Genomic DNA, 18,956 nt, shown 5'->3' with positions numbered 1-18,956 from the left:
AGGTGTTTTTTTTTAAGTCTGGTCATTTTGAGCTTCCAAGGGTTCTGAACTCAGCATAACAGTTTAGGAATTAGAGCCATTTTCATATGGAGTCCCTCTTTTTTCATAAACCATAAGCAAAATAAAAAATTAGAGTAATTCTAAATGCCCAAGTTTGTGAACATGTGCTGGTGCCACAGGTTGCAAGGAGCCCAAAAAGTCACTCACTCACTCACTCACAGACAGACAGACAGACAGACAGACAGACACACACACACACACACACACTCATCTTCAACCGCTTAGTACAATCAAAGGTCGTGGGGGGCTGGAGACTATCCCTGCAGTCATAGAGCACGAGGCGGGGTACACCCAGGACAGGGCACCAGTCTGTCGCCCAGAAACTCATTGACCTTTTATACACACACATTGATTACAAGCAAACAGATCACAGGTGAGGAAGGCTACCTTTAGTGGTCATTCAAACCTGTTTGTGTCAACTTGTGTGCATGTTATTAGGCGAAAATCACCAGGCTATATAAACTTTTGATGAAGGTCACCTGGTTAATTTCTGCTGTCATTATGATTTAAAAAGAGAAAACGCAGTTGTTTGACAATACATGGTGTCACACAACCACTGGTCATGAGTGAAAAAAGTTTTTGTGTTATTCATATTCTCTGAAAAATGGCTAAATCAAAAATTGTGCCAGGGTTAGGGATGGGTATTAATAAGATTTTATCTATTGATACCATTATCGATTCTGCTTATTGGTCCGATTCCTTATCGATTGCCTTATCGATAGCTCTTGTGAATTTTCTGTTTACTGAAAGTAGGCTTTACAGGTTTTCTATGTCAATAACATTTTTTTGAGTCTTGAAGTAAATAAATATGAAATTGGTCACTGTATCCTTGATCTCTGTACATAAATAGAAATAAACAAAATCTGAAGTCAAAAGCATTTCCTTTCAGACATTAATGGTCTGAGCTGAACTCAGACAGCTGCTGGAGTCTGCAGGTCTGCAGCCATACAGTCTTGGGCTGCTGCATGGCAGCGCAGGATGTCTAATTTTGGGAGGGGAAAAAAAACCATTTTGATCGATTTGCAGTTTATTGGTTGTATTACAACGTTTGGAAAGAGGTGTCATTTGATTTAAATGACGATTCGCTTTGAAGTTATTAATTCCAAGCGGACTCTATCTTTCTAACTTGACTCAATAGAGAGCAGCGCAGCGTTTGGAGAAATGGAACGGAGGGCGAGTCTCGTTTCTTTCTCGCAACAAGACATGCATGCAATCAACCAGTATGACAAAAAGGGAAGTATCATTTTGCAAAACTGAGCTGTAGTTACAATAGTGGTTGAGTTTCTTGTGCAGTTTACCCCATTGTAAAAATTTAGTTTGAAAAGTGGTAGTCGAGGTAGTCTTCTAACTAATATTTTTTTGGGCCACCTTTCCTCTGTTGTGAGACATAAATACAAAGACACTGACATCCACAAAATTTACTTTCGATAGGAAAAACTGACGTCACTTAGTTTTACCCTTAATGTACCTGGATTCTGCTTCTTTCGCCCGAACACTTATTAGTATAGTGGTCTTGTTAGCTGTGCATTTACACTAGCTAATTATTATTGTAGTAATGACAGTTATAACAAGTGGTTACAACACAACATACATTACTTATCCTACTATGTTTGTCCTCTAAAGCTGGCCATAATACGTTCCTTAACATTATTTATGTTTTTGGTAAAACATAAAAGGTTTTGCACTTTGAATGCCTTTCCAGGCATGAACTCTTTATCTTGACTTTCAGTTGGCACCACATTGGGCTGGTTTGTTCCTTTGCTGACTTGATTTAAACAAAATTTTATTAAGTACTAAAGTTATTGATGCTATGTATTATTGATGGTATCTTTTATTTATTTATTTTTGTCGAGAATTACCACTGTCAAACAGTTCATGTAATTGCATCTGCCTACCTGTCTTTATTCCAATGTATACAATAGCTCAAAAAGTAGAACACAGATTTTTTTTTTTTTTATAGTTTATGACTAAATGGTCCTTGGGTCAGTATGTGTCTTGTCTGTGTGTCCCCAGCAGCTAAAGCATGCTCTTGGCCCAGATAAACCGGGAGTCACAGGGAATGGCAGAGTTTCATGATGTAGACGGCCAGCCAGTCGCACTGTGTCTAACAGAGGCCGTGACAGTCGCAGGTGAGCTTCCTATTTAATATGACTGCAAAATACAGTGCCTTGCAAAAGCATTCGGCCTCTTGGTATATTGCGCATTTTAATTTGTTTATGCCATTTCAAATACAAAAAGTAAATCAGGGATCTCAGTATAAACATTTCTAAAATTACTTTCATTAAACTCAATCTCAAAGCAAATCTATACAATTTGATATAAATGAATTAAAAATATAAAAGCTAAGATGATGGGTTGCATAAGTAATGGCCCCTTTGGTATAATACCTGTAAATAGTAAAGTCCCTTCGGCTGCTCCCTTGTTTTGTACTCAGGGTCGCCACAGCAAATCCAAGGTAGATCTGCATGTTGAATTGGCACAAATTTTACGCCGGATGCCCTTCCTGACGCAACTGCACATTACATGGAGAAATGTGGTAGAGGTGGGATTTGAACCGGGAACCTTCCGCACTGAAACCACCTGTAAATAATCAGTGTTATTCCCAGTTTTCTTCAGACAAGTCAGAGGATGGATACATTAAGATTTCCAAGTCACTGAATATGTCCTGGAGTTTATTTTCATCAATTAAGAAGAAATACAAACAGTATGGCACGCAGTAGTAAATCTGCATGGCATAGACAGTTCTCAAAAACTGAGTGACTGTGCAAGAAGAAGAAGGTTGAGGAAAGCCACCAAGACACCCAGGCAACCCAGAAGAAGTTATAGGGTAATGTGGCTGTCATTGGATAAATTGTGCACAGTGCAAATGTTGCATTTTGCATCACCACTCTTCGCTTCATAGCGGAGTAGAGTGGAGAAGGATTTTCTTTCACCAAGACAGATTAAATCTAGGCTTGCTCAGATGTACCTTCTGGCAGTTTGTAGCTAAACTTTCAGGTCTTCTTTTTATGAAAATCCTCCTCTATACCACTTCATCATGAAGCTGTATAACTGGTGATACAAAATGCAAATTTCATATATATATATATATATATATATATATATATATATATATATATATATATATATATATTGTGTATATATATATATATATATATATATATATATATATATATATATATATATATATATATATATATATGTGTGTGTGTGTGTGTTAATCAAAATAATTTTTTTTGTATTATTTTCACAAATTATTTGCTAAAAATTGTTTTGTTAATTGTTATATTCCAATAGTGTGAATGAGGTGAATTCTGCTATCTGTGATCGCCTTGTTACAGTTGTATCAACAAAAAGTGAACAATTTAAACCAAAGAACCTTTTTCAGTGAATGGATATGTTGTATCCATCGAAAACTGAACTTGCTACACTCAGATTTTTGTGTCGTCTTGCCCCTTTATAACAGTAAGGAGTTCTCTCTACTTTTAAATGTGGACTTCTTGTCAGACCATGAGGCAGTGTGTTTGATCTCAATCAGTGGATCATCTTGTAGAGTTTTTGCATGTTGGACTGTCAATGAGCATCAGTGGAAATAAAGCATCGGTATATATAAAATCAAAATTTTGACCTTCGCAACTCATAATCAAGCACTTGTAAGTTGAAATTTTGACATGCTAAATCATAATTATGATACAAAGAAAAAAAAAGTGGACTTTCTTAGTAATGTAATTCTGTAATGTAACTTAGTAGTAACTGTGACAAAAGGTCTAAATCTCAACATTCCAAGTCATATTTACAAGCTGGTAAGTCAATATTTTTACTTTCTATGTTGTGTTTATGAGGTAAAAGATTTAATGTCAACTACTTAATGATATATGACAGATATTTAGTCTGCATCTTGGCTTTCTCATTCATAATCATGGTATAAATGTCAAAATCTGAACTTTAAAATCATACATGACAGAGTCAAAATCTTAACTTTCTACATCATGATGGTGAGTTAAAAGGTCACAATTAGAACTTTCAAATGTGTAACATTAAGTTAGTATTTTGACAGTCTAAATCATAGTTACAGGATAAAATGACAATCTCAACTTTAAAATTAATTCAAGATAGAAAGTTGATGCATTTTCTTTCATTCATAACTTTTTCAGTGATGAAATTAATTGAGATTTTTGAATTTCTAGATTATAACTGTGACATAAAATGGCAAATTGTTAACTTTTAAAATCTATGACATTAAGCCAAAATCATTGCTTTAAAAGGGATTTTTAGAATCCAAGTAAAAACAGTAATTCAAAATTTAAACTCTTTACACCACATTGACAAGCTGCAAAGTCTCAATTTTGATTTTTAATGTCATAATTTTGAGATTGTAAGACAAATGTTTCACTTTGAGCCAAGCTAGAAGAGACACTCGGGTGCAACACTCACACCTTACAAATGTAACACCAAATCAAGTCAAGCCTGGGACCGTGCGCTCGTGCTACACTTCACTGCATCCACAAAAACACATAACTGCTTTGGGTTCTGAAGGCAACCACCCAGACAGACAACCAGCCCATCCTCACATCTCTAAAATAACCATCTATCTGCCACAGCCAGGTGAAGTGGAGGTGTCCCCTTGGTCTTCTCCAGCCACTGGGGTCACAGTCAGGCACCTATGCACTGGACCACAGACAGAAATGCGCATTACCTGGAGCACTCCCCGTCCTCAGCTGTTTCATGTCCTTTGCGATGTCACAAACATTTGGTGGTTCACAGTTGGCTGGAAGATCTGCTACAAGAACTTTGACACCAGATATGGTAGCTCCTTGTACAGGTTAGAATTTCCAGCGATAATGATTTAAAAGGAAGATTCTTGTATCCATTCTCCTCTTGTTTCTACTCTCTATCAGAGTAACTCTTCAGTTTCCAAAGGGCTCAGGGGGGTTGGCGTTCAAAGCCTCATCTTTCAACAACATGACACCACAGGAGAGCACCAAGGTTCTTTTTAGGATGGCAGCTGGTGCCGTGCTGAGGGGTCATGGCGGGTCATGCAGATGGGCACACGGAACATCCTCTCTCTCAGGAAGGATGACCATCTTCCAATGCTGTAAAGGGCGCTTTGAAAACTCCACATTGTAGTGGCTGCATTGTCTGAAGTACAAAGACCTGAAAGTAGCCAGATCATTGTGAATGGATGCACTTACTTTTGGTCTAGTTGTTCCATTGGTTGGCTTACAGAGGGAGTTGGCAGTTAATGTGGCAGACCAGCTCGTTCCAGTGGTACTGGATGTCATGGCTGTAGTATTATGAGACTCAGACATTCACTGGGTGTTTTGACTGTTGTCTCAATCTGTGCTCTGACAGCAGTGAGCAATGTCTCTGTGAGGGAGACCTTTTATTCACAGCTTCACTCTGTGATTGATGACTGCCCCACAGGTGACACTTTTTTTTAGTCATGGGTGATTTCAGTGCAAACTCACAGACTTGTTGTGAGTTCCCTGAGGATTCAGTTGAAGTCTCGCAGTCGTAAGCCTGCTCCCTGCCCATGATTAAATCTGGCCAGACTTCAAGATCAGACAGTCTGGCTGGAGGACTTCCAGACATGGACACAACTGGTGATCTGAATGGATTATGACAGTTCTTGCACAACCACATCTTGAAAGTTGCCAAGGATGGTATCGTAGTCACCGGTATCCTTAGAAGAAGTTGTTTCACATAAAAGATGATCTAAATATCATCCAGAGGTGTCGTAGTGCACGACACCGATTCATGTACATTAATTCTGTGTGACTTGTTGAGTCTGTCATATGGCCTTGACATTTGAGATAATCTGTCCTGAAGGCCACCTGGGTTGATAAGTTAATATGTTCACCTCCTTCTCATTGCAACCACAGTTGATGTAAACAGTCTGTGTAGGTTCTCTGTTGTCATCTAGGTGAAGATAAGATCCTTCCTCAGGGTTCTCACCAAGGATTTTTTTCACAGTATAGAGGAGAACATGGTGTGGAAATTTTGAAATTTATAACCCTCTGAAACACTGTTTCCTGCATTTCGAGAGCCAAATTTTATAAAGTAAAGCCAAAGTTTTTTTTTATTATTATTATCTTTGTTACACCCTTACTTTAAAGCCAAAAGTTATTTTTTATTCATTTGTGAAGGGTCATAATAAATGGAGTTAGAGAGCTACTCAACCTCGACAAATTAATACTCAGAGATACTGTATAACAAGAAATAACATTTTATTCAAAAGATTGCCACAATATTTCTTTTCAGAGGCACACAGAATTACAGTGTTTTCCAGTAGCTTTACATTTGGCATACACACTAAGTACTAAACAATGGAAAGAGTGCTCAGGTAAATGTACCTAAGCATTCACGGCGCACTGTTGAATGGAATGTAGTTGCTAATGAGCCAAGTGTAATGTCATGTTATGATGACTCATTTTGAAGCGGTAACTGTTCATTTTGATGCAGTCACCATAAAAGCAGCAGCCACTTTCAACTGTGAGAAGACCTGGTGTGCATGCACGTCTATCGTGAATGCATCCTGTTAAAAACAGTCTGCTAGAGGCTCAGCTTTCTGCACGCTTATACGTGTTGTCATCGATATAACTGTGAAAAGTCTAAGAAATACATCTGCGTGATCAGGCAGCCTGGCAGGGAGGTCCACGTGCACGTTCACGGCGGTAGCTATAATGGGGTTAAAGCAGCATGCTGCTCCTGTAGACAGCAGACTCCGCACACATCGACATCTAAAATCCAACAGACTCTCTCAAAGTACAATAAAAATGACAAAGCCTACCAGCTACACTGATGAGAACAAAATACAAAAGGAAAAAAGAAAACTGAACAGAGCACTCACTCACTTGTAGAATGATTTGAGCTATGGCTGCTGGACTCTGGGCCACTCCCAAAAGTGGCTCTCTGTCCAATCATCTCCGCAATTTGGGATGCTCCCACTGCAGCTCCGCCGTTAGTTCTCTCACGATTCTGCCACGTTAGCTAGAAAGTCCATTATCTCCTTAAAATAACATATTCCAACTTTTACAATGTAAGAAACACATTTGCATGTTTAGGCAGTGAGATGTTCCATATACACATTCATGGTGGCACTACAATAGAGTCCTGTGTCACAGACGGCAGACTCAGCACGTTAGGATCCAAAATCCGACAGATTTAAGAGTTTTGGGGTGAAGTGTGTCATTTCCTCTCTGTGCATCTTATGTAAATCCAAGTCATCACTTTCGAATCAAAGTTCAGAAGCTTCTTTATCGGACGTAGCATCATTTGTTTCACTCTGTCGGCCTTCGGGATGGTTCTGCTTTTCCTAAAATGTGCATTACAAGCCAAGAAATGGCGAGAAATGCAGAGTAAGATGATTTCCGGAAAGGCACCTGCTGACTCGCCTTGCGAAAGGGATAATTACCAATAAAATACATCAGCGACCACTAATTATTATCGCATGTGTGCAGATAAACTTACAGTCATGAACAGTTTGTTTTGCTAACTGGGACATAAAATTATGTGCCACGTGTCCTTTTAAAAAAGGAAAGAAACAACAGAAAAGCCCCCCTGCGCTGGTCAAAACACAGTGTAGGGGCCCAAATCACAGCGTTGGGGATCCAAATCACAGTGTAGGGGTGGGTCCCTTACGCTCAACTGCACTGGTGAGAACCCTGCTCCTGTAGTTAAGGCAGCTGGACTCCTTGATCAGCTGGGAAATGTTTTGCCAGTCAGCCAAGTGGTTTCAGCTGTCTCATATAAGCAGTCCTGGCATGCCATTTTTTTTTTCTTTTTTTTTCTTTTTTTTTTTTTTCTTGAAGCAGCAGTAACAGTATTGTTGTTTTTCAGATGGTGATCAGATGGAGAACATGGACACAGTGAGCCTGCAGGCAGTTACTCTGGCAGATGGATCCACTGCATACATCCAACATGAATCGAAATCATCTTTTTCAGATGGACAGATCATGGACGGGCAGGTCATCCATTTGGAGGATGGCTCTGCTGCATACGTTCATCATGTATCCATGCCTAAAACAGGTAAATCACAAATGTCTGCGGTAATCTGGACAGACAGGGTTCAAACATTGCATTGCACTATATTTGCTGGAATGCCCCATGAGTCACCAACAGTTGGGAGTATGACAGAAAAAAGTAACATAACTGTAACTAATCTGAGGAACTCACTGCTTTCTAACTGGAAAAAAGCAAGAGATTAAAAGAAAAAGTAATTTTGTTACTCTTTAAAAAAACAAGATAAATGCCACTAATGTTTAATATTGGTTTGATAATAATGCATATTTTTCTTTTATGTTGTAGGAGGAGAAAGTTTACATATTGAAGATGGACAAACAGTTCAACTAGAGGATGGAACGACAGCATACATCCACACACCCAAAGGTAAGTAAGTCCCTTCGGCTGCTCCCTTGTTTTGTACTCAGGGTCGCCACAGCAAATCCAAGGTGGATCTGCATGTTGAATTGGCACAAGTTTTACGCCGGATGCCCTTCCTGACGCATCTCCACATTACATGGAGAAATGTGGCAGGGGTGGGATTTGAACCCGGAACCTTCTGCACTGAAACCAAGCGCTTTAACCACTTGTCCACTACCCCAAAGGTAAAATATATAACCTGTTTTTATGTACGCTGAACAAAATTGTAAACGCAACACTTGTTTTTGCTCTCATTTTTCATGAGCGGAACTTGGATCTAAAACATTTTCTATATACAAAAAAGGCCTATTTCTCTCAAATATTGTTCACAAATCTGTCTAAATCTGTGTTAGTGAGCACTTCTTTGCCGAGATAATCCATTCCACCTCACAGGTGTGGCATATCAAGATGCTGATTAGACAGCATGATTATTGCACAGGTGTGCCTTAAGCTGGCCACAATACAGTAAAAGGCCACTCTAAAATTCAGTTTAACACACAGCACAATGCCACAGATGTCGCACATTTTGAGGGGCCGTGCAGTTGGCATGCTGATTACAGGAATGTCCACCAGAGCTGTTGTCCGTGGATTGAACGTTCATTTCTCTATCATAAGCCGACCTCAAAGGTAAACGGAGAATTTGACAGTACATCCAATCGGCCTCACAACCGCACACCACGTTTAATCACACTAGCCCAGGACCTCCACATCCAGCATGTTCACCTCCAAGATTGTCTGAGACCAGCCACCCGGACAGCTGTTGCAACAGTCGGTTTGCAGAACCAAAGAATTTATGCACAAACTGCCAGAAACCGTCTCAGTGAAGCTCATCTGCATGCTCATCATCCTCATCTGGGTCTCGACCCGACAGTTTGTCGCTGTAACCGAATTGAGTGGGCAAACGCTCAAATTCAATGGTGTCTGGTATGTTGGAGAGGTATTCTCTTCATGGATGAATCAAGGTTTTCACTGTTCAGGGGCATTGTGTGGGTGAGCGGTTTACTGATGTCAGCGTTGTGGATCGAATGGCCCATGGCGGCGGTGGGGTTGTGGTATGGACAAGGAATATGTTGTATTTTATTGGTGGCGTTTTGAATGCACAGAGATACCGTGATAAGATCCTGAGACCCATTGTTGTGCCATTCATCCACGACCATCACCTTATGTTGCATCATGATAATGCACGGCCCCATGTTGCAAGGATTTGTACACAGTTCCTGGAAGCTGAAAACATCCCAGACAGTTCTTGCATGGCCAGCATACTCACCAGACATATCACCCATTGAGCATGTTTGGGATGCTTTGGATCGACGTATATTCGACGCTGTTGTGTGTTCCAGTTACTGCCAATATCCAGCAACTTCGCTCTGTCATTGAAGAGTGAACCAACATTCCACAGGCCACAATCAACAACCTGATCGACTCTATGGAAAGGAGATGTGTTGCACTGCATGAGGCAAATGGTGGTCACACCAGATACTGACTGGCTTTCTGACCCCCCCAATAAAGCAAAACTGCACATTTCAGAGTGGCCTTTTATTGTGACCAGCTTAAGGCACACCTGTGCAATAATCATGCTGTCTAATCAGCATTTTGATATGCCACACCTGTGAGGTGGGATGGATTATCTTGGCAAAGGAGAAGTGCTCACTAACACAGATTTAGACAGATTTGTGAACAATATTTGAGAGAAATAGGTCTTTTGTGTATAGGGAAAATGGTTTAGATCTTTGAGTTCAGCTCATGAAAAATGGGAGCGAAAACAAAAGTGTTGCATTTAAATTTTTGTTCAGTGTATGTATTTGTCCACAGAATTTAATGTTGTGACAAGTTTGACTTTGATTAAATGTCATTGTAAACGATTAATGTTCAACTATGACCATCGAACTAGCCTTTGAAGACATTTACAAACAAGCTCATTTCATGCAACTTCAAAACCACATGTTGAGAGAGACAAAGAGAAGGAAGATTGGTTTGTTTGAGCTATAATGACTCTTTCCTCGAGGTTGTGTGGACCGACCATATCCCTCACTTTATTTAGGTTTTGAAGGGTAAAGACACAAAATCCTCTCTACAGCCACACCTACTACTAATTCACCATCAGGCTGTCATCCAGAAACCATCCAGCAGGTGGCAGAATTGTCGATGGGGTATTATATAGGTAAAACAGTTGCTTCTGTGGTTAATTTGGTGCATCAGAATTCATCAATTATTATTGAGTTTGCCCTAATTATATCCCTTTTCAATCTGCTAAATTTTGTAAAACACAGCGTATAGTTCCTGACATCCTCGTCAGGTTGTTTTGTCTGAGTGTACTGAGTACATGAGTGAAACAGTGTGAGGGTCCTGTGTATTCTGTACTTTATTCCTAGGAGTAGAAAATGTTCAAACTAATTTTAACACACTTTGTCTACAGACTTGTCAGAAAGCAATGCTCCTCCCAAGCTTTAAACCATTTGATATTTTATAGTAACCACAAGACTACTTTTCTCATTTATGTCTTCATCTCCCTCTTTAATTCTGCGCAGAAACGTATGACCAGAGTGGCCTGCAGGAGGTGCAGTTGGAGGATGGCAGCACAGCTTATATCCAGCACACTGTCCATATGCCTCAGCCCAACACTATCTTGGCCATTCAGGCTGATGGCACAATCGCAGACCTACAGACAGAGGCCACAGGAATTGACCCCGAGACTATCAGCGTGTTAGAACAGTACACTGCTAAGGTAAATTTGGCAGGTGCAGCCATGTGTTAATATTAAGTCCATCCATCCATCTTCTATATCCACTTACTCCAGTTAAAGGTCATAGGGAGGTGGAGCTTATCCCAGCAGTCATAGTGCATGAGGTGGGGTACACCCTGGACAGGACACCAGTGTGTCGCAGGGCTTATTAAGTCACACTCCCTAATAATACTCTGCTAACGATTTGTACACTTAGTGTATTTTTTATTTCCTGCAGAGATACATTCAGTTGTATTTGGTTCAGAAGTCCAGTACATCACACTTAAATGGAGACATTGATTGAGGTTACTTCAGTCAGCTTTCAGGATGTTTGAGTGTCTTTATATCCAAACAATGAGAAATGTAGAATTGTAATAAGGTGTTAAACCCAGTTGACAGTATAGCATGACCACAACTCCCACACTGTTTATCAGTACACCAACACAATAAGGCTCACAAACAATACCTAAAGTCAAACGGGGGGAATAGTTGTTTCATAGTTGTTACCCCCTTTTTTTCAATTCTGTGACACCCCCCCCCCCCCCCCCCCCCCCCCCCCCCCCCCCCCAAAAAAAAAAATACAGGTTGTTATAAAAGGTTAACTGATAAAGTTTCAAGTATTCAAGGATTTTAATTGTCATTTCAAAACATGTGGTACATGAGAAAGAATGAAACAGAGTACTGGGTTCCTACTTAGGCCAGCAAAAATTAAAATAGCATGATATATATTGCTCAGTGAATAGTATTGTGTTTCAGAGTTTATGTTATATATTATTGCATATGGGGGCCAATTGAGAAGTGTTGAGCCTGACCCAGAAAAAGTCGTGTGTAGTTCTCTATCTTTTGCATTCTGAAAAACCAACATTACTCAGTATTGCACTGAGTCAAAATTTCACACATTCTCAAGAAATGTTGGTTTTTCAGAATGCAAAAGATTGAGATCCATGTCCTACTTTTTCTGGGTCAGTCTCAAAACTTCTCACTCACCCATCATATTATTTATTTATTTACTTATTTATTTATTTTTTGGCTGACCCCATTTTGCTCAGGTTCAAATGTGTGTACGTGCACCCCCCGTATGTTTGTGTCTGCTTGTAATAACATCTGTGTGATGTCACATAATGCACGTTATGATGTAATACAGGACATGAGGCACCTGTGACATTGCACAAGTTTTGAACATGCACAAACTGCTGCATTGTGGCCTCATAAAAACATTGCTCTGCAAACCACACAGTACAAGATGTGTGTTTCTCTATGATCCTGACAAAATACGTATTGAATTACTATGGAGTGAGTGGCCGACTTTAGGTCTAGTCCATGAATACAGTAATACTTACTAACAGTTGAACAGAGAAGCAGATATTAAAAACAAAAATTCCGCAATGTAATTCAACTTTGCATGATACCTCTCGTCGTCACAATTCCACATACAGAGGTTCACCACTTCAGATATTTCAACACAAAGAACCAGTATACCTGGGGGGAGGGGAATGTGTGATCTTGCTCACAGATCTTTAGTTTATACTTCTTTTATTTTAAAAACTGAGGAAATTGCTGGCTATTAAATTGGCTGAATTTTCAAGAAACATTTAATTGATCTTACAGATTAGTCTTATATCATCTATTCCAGTGATTTTCAACCTTTACTGAGCCGCGGCACCCTTTTTATATTTACAAAATCCTGCAGCACACCACTGTCATGTGTCGCGTGTCACGCACCACTAACTCGACTGTCTCTACACGGTGCGTTTAGCACGTTAGCAACACGTGCGGTACAGATATGACGTAACATAGTATACTATAGTCATGGAGCTGTATATGAGAACTAGAGAGCGCAGTCCCATTGCTGCACACTAAACGAAAACGTCTCTTCATGAACAGCGACATGACGCCTCCTAACCGGGCAAAATATTGATGAAGTACCCGGATGTTAATGCATTTTCAATGGAGATTCGCGACTGAACACACTCAGAAAAATGCTCGCAAAATACGTGTTAAAATGCCATTTTGTCCTGGATATCGAGACAGTAAAATTAAATTACATTAAATTATGTCAGGAACGTATTAAACTTACTCTGACACACACACATTCACAAATATTAGTGTTGAAAGTTACACGGATCTGTGCTGTTAAGCTGCGCTGCTCGGCTGAGCTGCTGCTGTTCAACGCAGCGTGGCTCCTAAAACCATTACAATATATTTATATATATTATATTTTTACATAATTATCCTTTATTGACCGAGTTTCATTCATGAAGTCAGCGGTGTGTGGTGTGTGCACATCTCTGTGTGTGTGGCAGCACAGCGCGGGTCATTAATCTCATTATTTTAAGGTGCAAAAAAAAAAAAACTCCCCAGTTATTTTTAGTCACTAACGACAAGAATTTTAACTAGACATTGGTCTAGCAGTGGAAAATATCAACTAGACCTAAATGAAATTAATGATCCGTGTCATCGGGCGACACAGGTACGGCAGGAGACATACAGCTGTTTATCATCCAAATATCACAGACAAAGTGACAACAATAACCAAACCCACTTACTTATGGAAGGAAATATTGTCTCCCTTGTTCCTCCGTTTGTGACTTGCCAACATGCGCAGCTTTCCGGCATATTCCACCTGTTTCTTGACGAGACTAAGTGAACTTCTATGCACGCAAATCACTAACTTGCCCGGAATTAAAATGGCGATCACGCCTCCTTGTCGGCACATGGCTCAGCGCTACTGCGTGCTTTGCTGCCATCTACTGGAATAAAAGAGCATTACACCATCTGCCACACGATTATACAGCACATACACCCGATAATGGTGATATTTGATAATTGCCCACGGCACCCCTGACGATCGATCACGGCACCTAGGGTGCCGCGGCACCCCTGGTTGAGAATCACTGATCTATTCTACCAGGAGAGATCCCGTGCAAATTTCCCAGATGGATCTGACATCATGTTTCCAACAAGTATTCATAAAATTATGTGCTGACCTTTCATGGAGAAACATGACAAATGAACACATGACAAAAAAAAAAGCTGAAGTACTTTCAATCTACAGTGTTGAAAAACATTTCTGCAAAGAATGATACCTTGTCAGGTCTGTGGATTGATGTTGGAAGATTATTTATTTATTGTACACTAGGTTTCACCTATGAACTGCATAAATTAAGGTATTCGTGAATTGTGACCTATAAATGCAGGTATCATGTTGGAGGATTTTCACATCTGGGGTATTACTAAGCGCTGCTTTGTGCTTGGTCTTTAATTAAAATTATGCATTTATTCCAGATAAGTGGCAGAAAATGAGTCAGGGCAAAACATTATAATACTGTTTAATTTATTTATATATATATATATATATATATATATATATATATATATAGTTTTTGTTTTTTTTTGTTTTTTTTCACTTGGTAATGAATGTTAGATCTCAGTGGGCTAAATCAATCAATCAATTTTTTTTATATAGCGCCAAATCACAACAAACAGTTTGCCCCAAGGCGCTTTATATTGTAGGCAAGGCCATACAATAATTATGTAAAACCCCAACGGTCAAAACGACCCCCTGTGAGCAAGCACTTGGCTACAGTGGGAAGGAAAAACTCCCTTTTAACAGGAAGAAACCTCCAGCAGAACCAGGCTCAGGGAGGGACAGTCTTCTGCTGGGACTGGTTGGAGCTGAGGGAGAGAACCAGGAAAAAGACATGCTGTGGAGGGGAGCAGAGATCGATCACTAATGATTAAATGCAGAGTGGTGCATACAGAGCAAAAAGAGAAAGAAACAGTGCATCATGGGAACCCCCCAGCAGTCTACGTCTATAGCAGCATAACTAAGGGATGGTTCAGGGTCACCTGATCCAGCCCTAACTATAAGCTTTAGCAAAAAGGAAAGTTTTAAGCCTAATCTTAAAAGTAGAGAGGGTGTCTGTCTCCCTGATCTGAATTGGGAGCTGGTTCCACAGGAGAGGAGCCTGAAAGCTGAAGGCTCTGCCTCCCATTCTACTCTTACAAACCCTAGGAACTACAAGTAAGCCTGCAGTCTGAGAGCGAAGCGCTCTATTGGGGTGATATGGTACTATGAGGTCCCTAAGATAAGATGGGACCTGATTATTCAAAACCTTATAAGTAGAAGAAGAATTTTAAGTTCTATTCTAGAATTAACAGGAAGCCAATGAGAGAGGCCAATATGGGTGAGATATGCTCTCTCCTTCTAGTCCCCGTCAGTACTCTAGCTGCAGCATTTTGAATTAACTGAAGGCTTTTTAGGGAACTTTTAGGACAACCTGATAATAATGAATTACAGTAGTCCAGCCTAGAGGAAATAAATGCATGAATTAGTTTTTCAGCATCACTCTGAGACAAGACCTTTCTGATTTTAGAGATATTGCGTAAATGCAGAAAAGCAGTCCTACATATTTGTTTAATATGCGCTTTGAATGACATATCCTGATCAAAAATGACTCCAAGATTTCTCACAGTATTACTAGAGGTCAGGGTAATGCCATCCAGAGTAAGGTGACAGGTGTTTTTCATCTATTGTTGATATTAAAACATGGATGCCTCAAGGTTTTCTTTAATTCAATAATGACAAGTAATCTTGTTTGGTCCCCTAGTTTTTCATCTATTGTTGATATTAAAACATGGATGCTTCAAGGTTTTCTTTAATTCAATAATGACAAGTAATCTTGTTTGGTCCCCTAGTACATTTAGCTCTGGGAAATCAATTTTGGGTTCTTTTTTAGAAAATGTTACACAAGCTTTGACTGAAAACTTTGTTTTGATGATCAAATCCTGCTTCTTTCAAGTCAGAGTTATCACCATAATCAAGTCTTTTTCATCCACCTCTGATCTCCATAAAATGGCTCACATTTTTTTTAGATTTTAGATTAGATTTTTTTTTTTTATTTTAGACTTCATTATTGTAAAGCACTCTACTCTGGTTATTAGTCAGGGCTCCCTCTATCGCATCCAGCTAGTCCAAAATCCTGCTGCTGGACTCATTACCAAAACAAGGAAATATGAGCATGTCTCTCTTGTCTTGGTGTCCCTTCACTGCCTTCCTGGTAGATTTTGAATTGATTTTTCAAATGCTTCTACTTGCTTTTAAGGCTTTAAAAGTACTTGTCTCAGCTTATGTCTCTGAGTTATTAAATTTGTATGTGTCCTCGCAACCACTGAGATCTTTTCATTATGAATGCTTTTGGAAATGTATGATCTGCACTTTTTTAAAAACTTGACCTTTTTTTTAAGCATACATTGATGTATTTGTTTTTATTTAGTTTAATGTATTTATTTCTTAATGTTTTCATTCACAGATTCCTCTTTTGTGGCCATTCATCTTTGGTCAAGTGCTTGTTTGATTTTTATTTCTTGTTGGATTTTGTCTCATTAAGCACTCTCATTGTGTTTAGCTTTTAGGTTTAATTCCTGTTATGCACTTTGTAACTCTGTTAAGAAAAGTGCTATATAAATAAATTATTATTTCTATTATTATTATTATTATTACCTTTCTGTTAGGTGGAGAACATGGAGAGTTCTTTGGGCTCCTACAGCAGAATGGAGCCAGATAGTGGTGTCCACATGCAGGTAGGATATCTTTAATTTCTTTGTTTGTTTATTTTTTTTCTTTATTCCCTTTTGAATTTTGATTGTTGGGTCTAACTGATGTTTCTTGATGGTTCTTAGATTGTTTTACAGGGCCAAGACAACAGGTCAGGAAGAACCTCAAATGTTGGAGAGAAGTCTTACCGTTGTGAATATGAAGGCTGTGGAAAGCTCTACACCACCGCTCACCATCTGAAGGCAAGTGTGTGCAACAGATTAGAAAGTATTTCACAACACAGCCCTAAGAGTTTGGCTACTCATCTTTGTTTAAATCCTCTTTGCTGGGTGGTCATGTTTGTGTTTCCCACAGGTGCACGAGCGCTCGCACACTGGAGACAAACCATACATCTGTGACTACGTCGGCTGTGGGAAGAAGTTTGCAACAGGTAGCAATTTGCTGTGAAAGGTTAATGTTAAAGGAGAGGGCATTCATGTACATTTTTGGGATCTACTAAAAGAAAATTTGGCATTTTATATTTCTTTACTGATATTTTCATAAATTATTTCATGAACAAGAAAAACCATCCCGGATCTGCCTCCTTATCTTTTTATATACATATGTATTCTTTGTTGAGTTATGCCATACAATGGTTGAAATCATATAGGTATTCTAAGCAAATAAACAAATGATTGAGCAAAAATAAAAGGGTGTACTGGTTTACATAAATGTCAGTGACTGAGCTGGGTTTTTTTTTTCTTCTTCAGGGTATGGACTGAAGAGTCACTCTCGTACACACACTGGGGAGAAGCCATACAGATGTCAGGAGATGAACTGCTGCAAGTCTTTCAAAACCTCTGGTGATCTTCAAAAACACACCCGGACTCATACAGGTACTCTACAAATTTCATTTCAGTTTAAATTTATAAAGCGCCAAATCATACAAAGCTGCATCAAGGTGCTTCACGCAAGTAAGGTCTAACCTTGCCAACCCCTAGAGCAAGCACACAGGTGACAGTGGTAAGGAGAAACGAACCAGACTCAAAGGGGTGACCCACTGCTTAGGCCATTCTAACAATTACAAGGTTTTACAAAGCTGAAGAAACAGAAAATAGAAAATCAAACAACATAATAATATGAAGACCACTAATCATTTCCTCATTTATACATTAAAGAACATGTTCTCGAGTTACATAACTTCATAGATCACAGAGATTTTTGTTTGTGTGTGTGTGTGTTAGTTGGGGGGAGTCTAGAGTAAATTTTCAATCTGTGTGGGATTCCAAGAGTCAAAGCGAATTGTTGAGAATAAAAATTTCCAATTTCAAATGCGAAAACCCAGTAACATTACCCACATTGGTGAGGAAGCAATGCAGCATTATAATAGAAGTTTGAAGAACCCCTTCAGATGGTCTTGCATCCTGGTTCATCTGCAGGAGAGAAGCCCTTCAGATGTCCCATCGAAGGCTGCGGTAGATCATTTACCACCTCCAACATCCGAAAAGTTCATATCCGTACGCACACGGGAGAGCGGCCATACTACTGCTCTGAACCGACCTGTGGCCGGTCCTTCGCTAGTGCTACAAACTACAAGAACCATATGAGGATCCACACTGGTGAGTTGTGTTACTTCACATTCTATCACATCAGGGTTTCATATCCTTCTGAAACATTCTCCAGAAAGAATGTTAGCGCCCCCCCCCCCCCCCCCCCCCCCCCCCCACACACACACACACAAAACAGTGCAATAATTGAATAGCCTTCTGAATATTAACTATTATGGAAACAGTAATATTAATTGGGTGTTTTATCAGACTGTAAGTGTATGATGGTTTAGTGACTATACATAAGTATTCATATTTCTAAATAAATTTAAAGTTTCTCCTGCAGCACAAAGCTCTTAATGCCATGTTGAAAGGCAAGTTCACTTTTTTGTAGAGTACCAGTCATACCAAAATGTTGTTAGCAGTCAAGCCTCCGAGTGTTATATGCAACTGTCACGATTGCTTTGTTTGCAAGAAATTCATTTATTCACTTTCTATACCTGCTTATTTCAATTAAAGGTCACAGGAAAGCTAGAGCCTATCCCAGCAGTCATTGGGAGAGCAGCAAAGTTCACCCTGGACAGGCCGTCAGTCTGTCACAGGGCCACACATAGACAGACACGCTCACACGTAAACTGTCCACTTCATCTAGTAACCCGCATGACTTTGG

The 18,956-nt window shown here is 39.5% G+C and overlaps 1 protein-coding gene across 2 annotated transcripts in view; it reads left to right on the top strand.

Annotated features, from left to right (window-relative positions):
- Positions 1 to 18,956, top strand: part of znf143b (zinc finger protein 143b) — a 43,023-nt gene that overhangs the window by 3,205 nt on the left and 20,862 nt on the right. Inside the window, exons 2-10 of one of the 2 annotated variants that reach the window (XM_034175854.1) lie at positions 2,074 to 2,189; positions 7,900 to 8,088; positions 8,368 to 8,448; positions 11,010 to 11,206; positions 16,718 to 16,786; positions 16,886 to 17,002; positions 17,115 to 17,190; positions 17,510 to 17,635; positions 18,179 to 18,358. In XM_034175854.1, coding sequence (XP_034031745.1) covers positions 2,084 to 2,189; positions 7,900 to 8,088; positions 8,368 to 8,448; positions 11,010 to 11,206; positions 16,718 to 16,786; positions 16,886 to 17,002; positions 17,115 to 17,190; positions 17,510 to 17,635; positions 18,179 to 18,358 — 1,141 coding nt within the window. In that variant the 5' untranslated portion in view covers positions 2,074 to 2,083. The remainder of the gene's footprint in view (positions 1 to 2,073; positions 2,190 to 7,899; positions 8,089 to 8,367; positions 8,449 to 11,009; positions 11,207 to 16,717; positions 16,787 to 16,885; positions 17,003 to 17,114; positions 17,191 to 17,509; positions 17,636 to 18,178; positions 18,359 to 18,956) is intronic. The other variant, XM_034175855.1, reaches the window with a different exon arrangement.

This window comes from Thalassophryne amazonica, chromosome 8 (genome assembly GCF_902500255.1).
Source record: "Thalassophryne amazonica chromosome 8, fThaAma1.1, whole genome shotgun sequence".
Classification (NCBI taxonomy): Eukaryota; Metazoa; Chordata; class Actinopteri; order Batrachoidiformes; family Batrachoididae; genus Thalassophryne; species Thalassophryne amazonica.
Note: the sequence above shows the minus strand (reverse complement) of the source record. Positions and strands in the feature narration are given on the sequence as shown.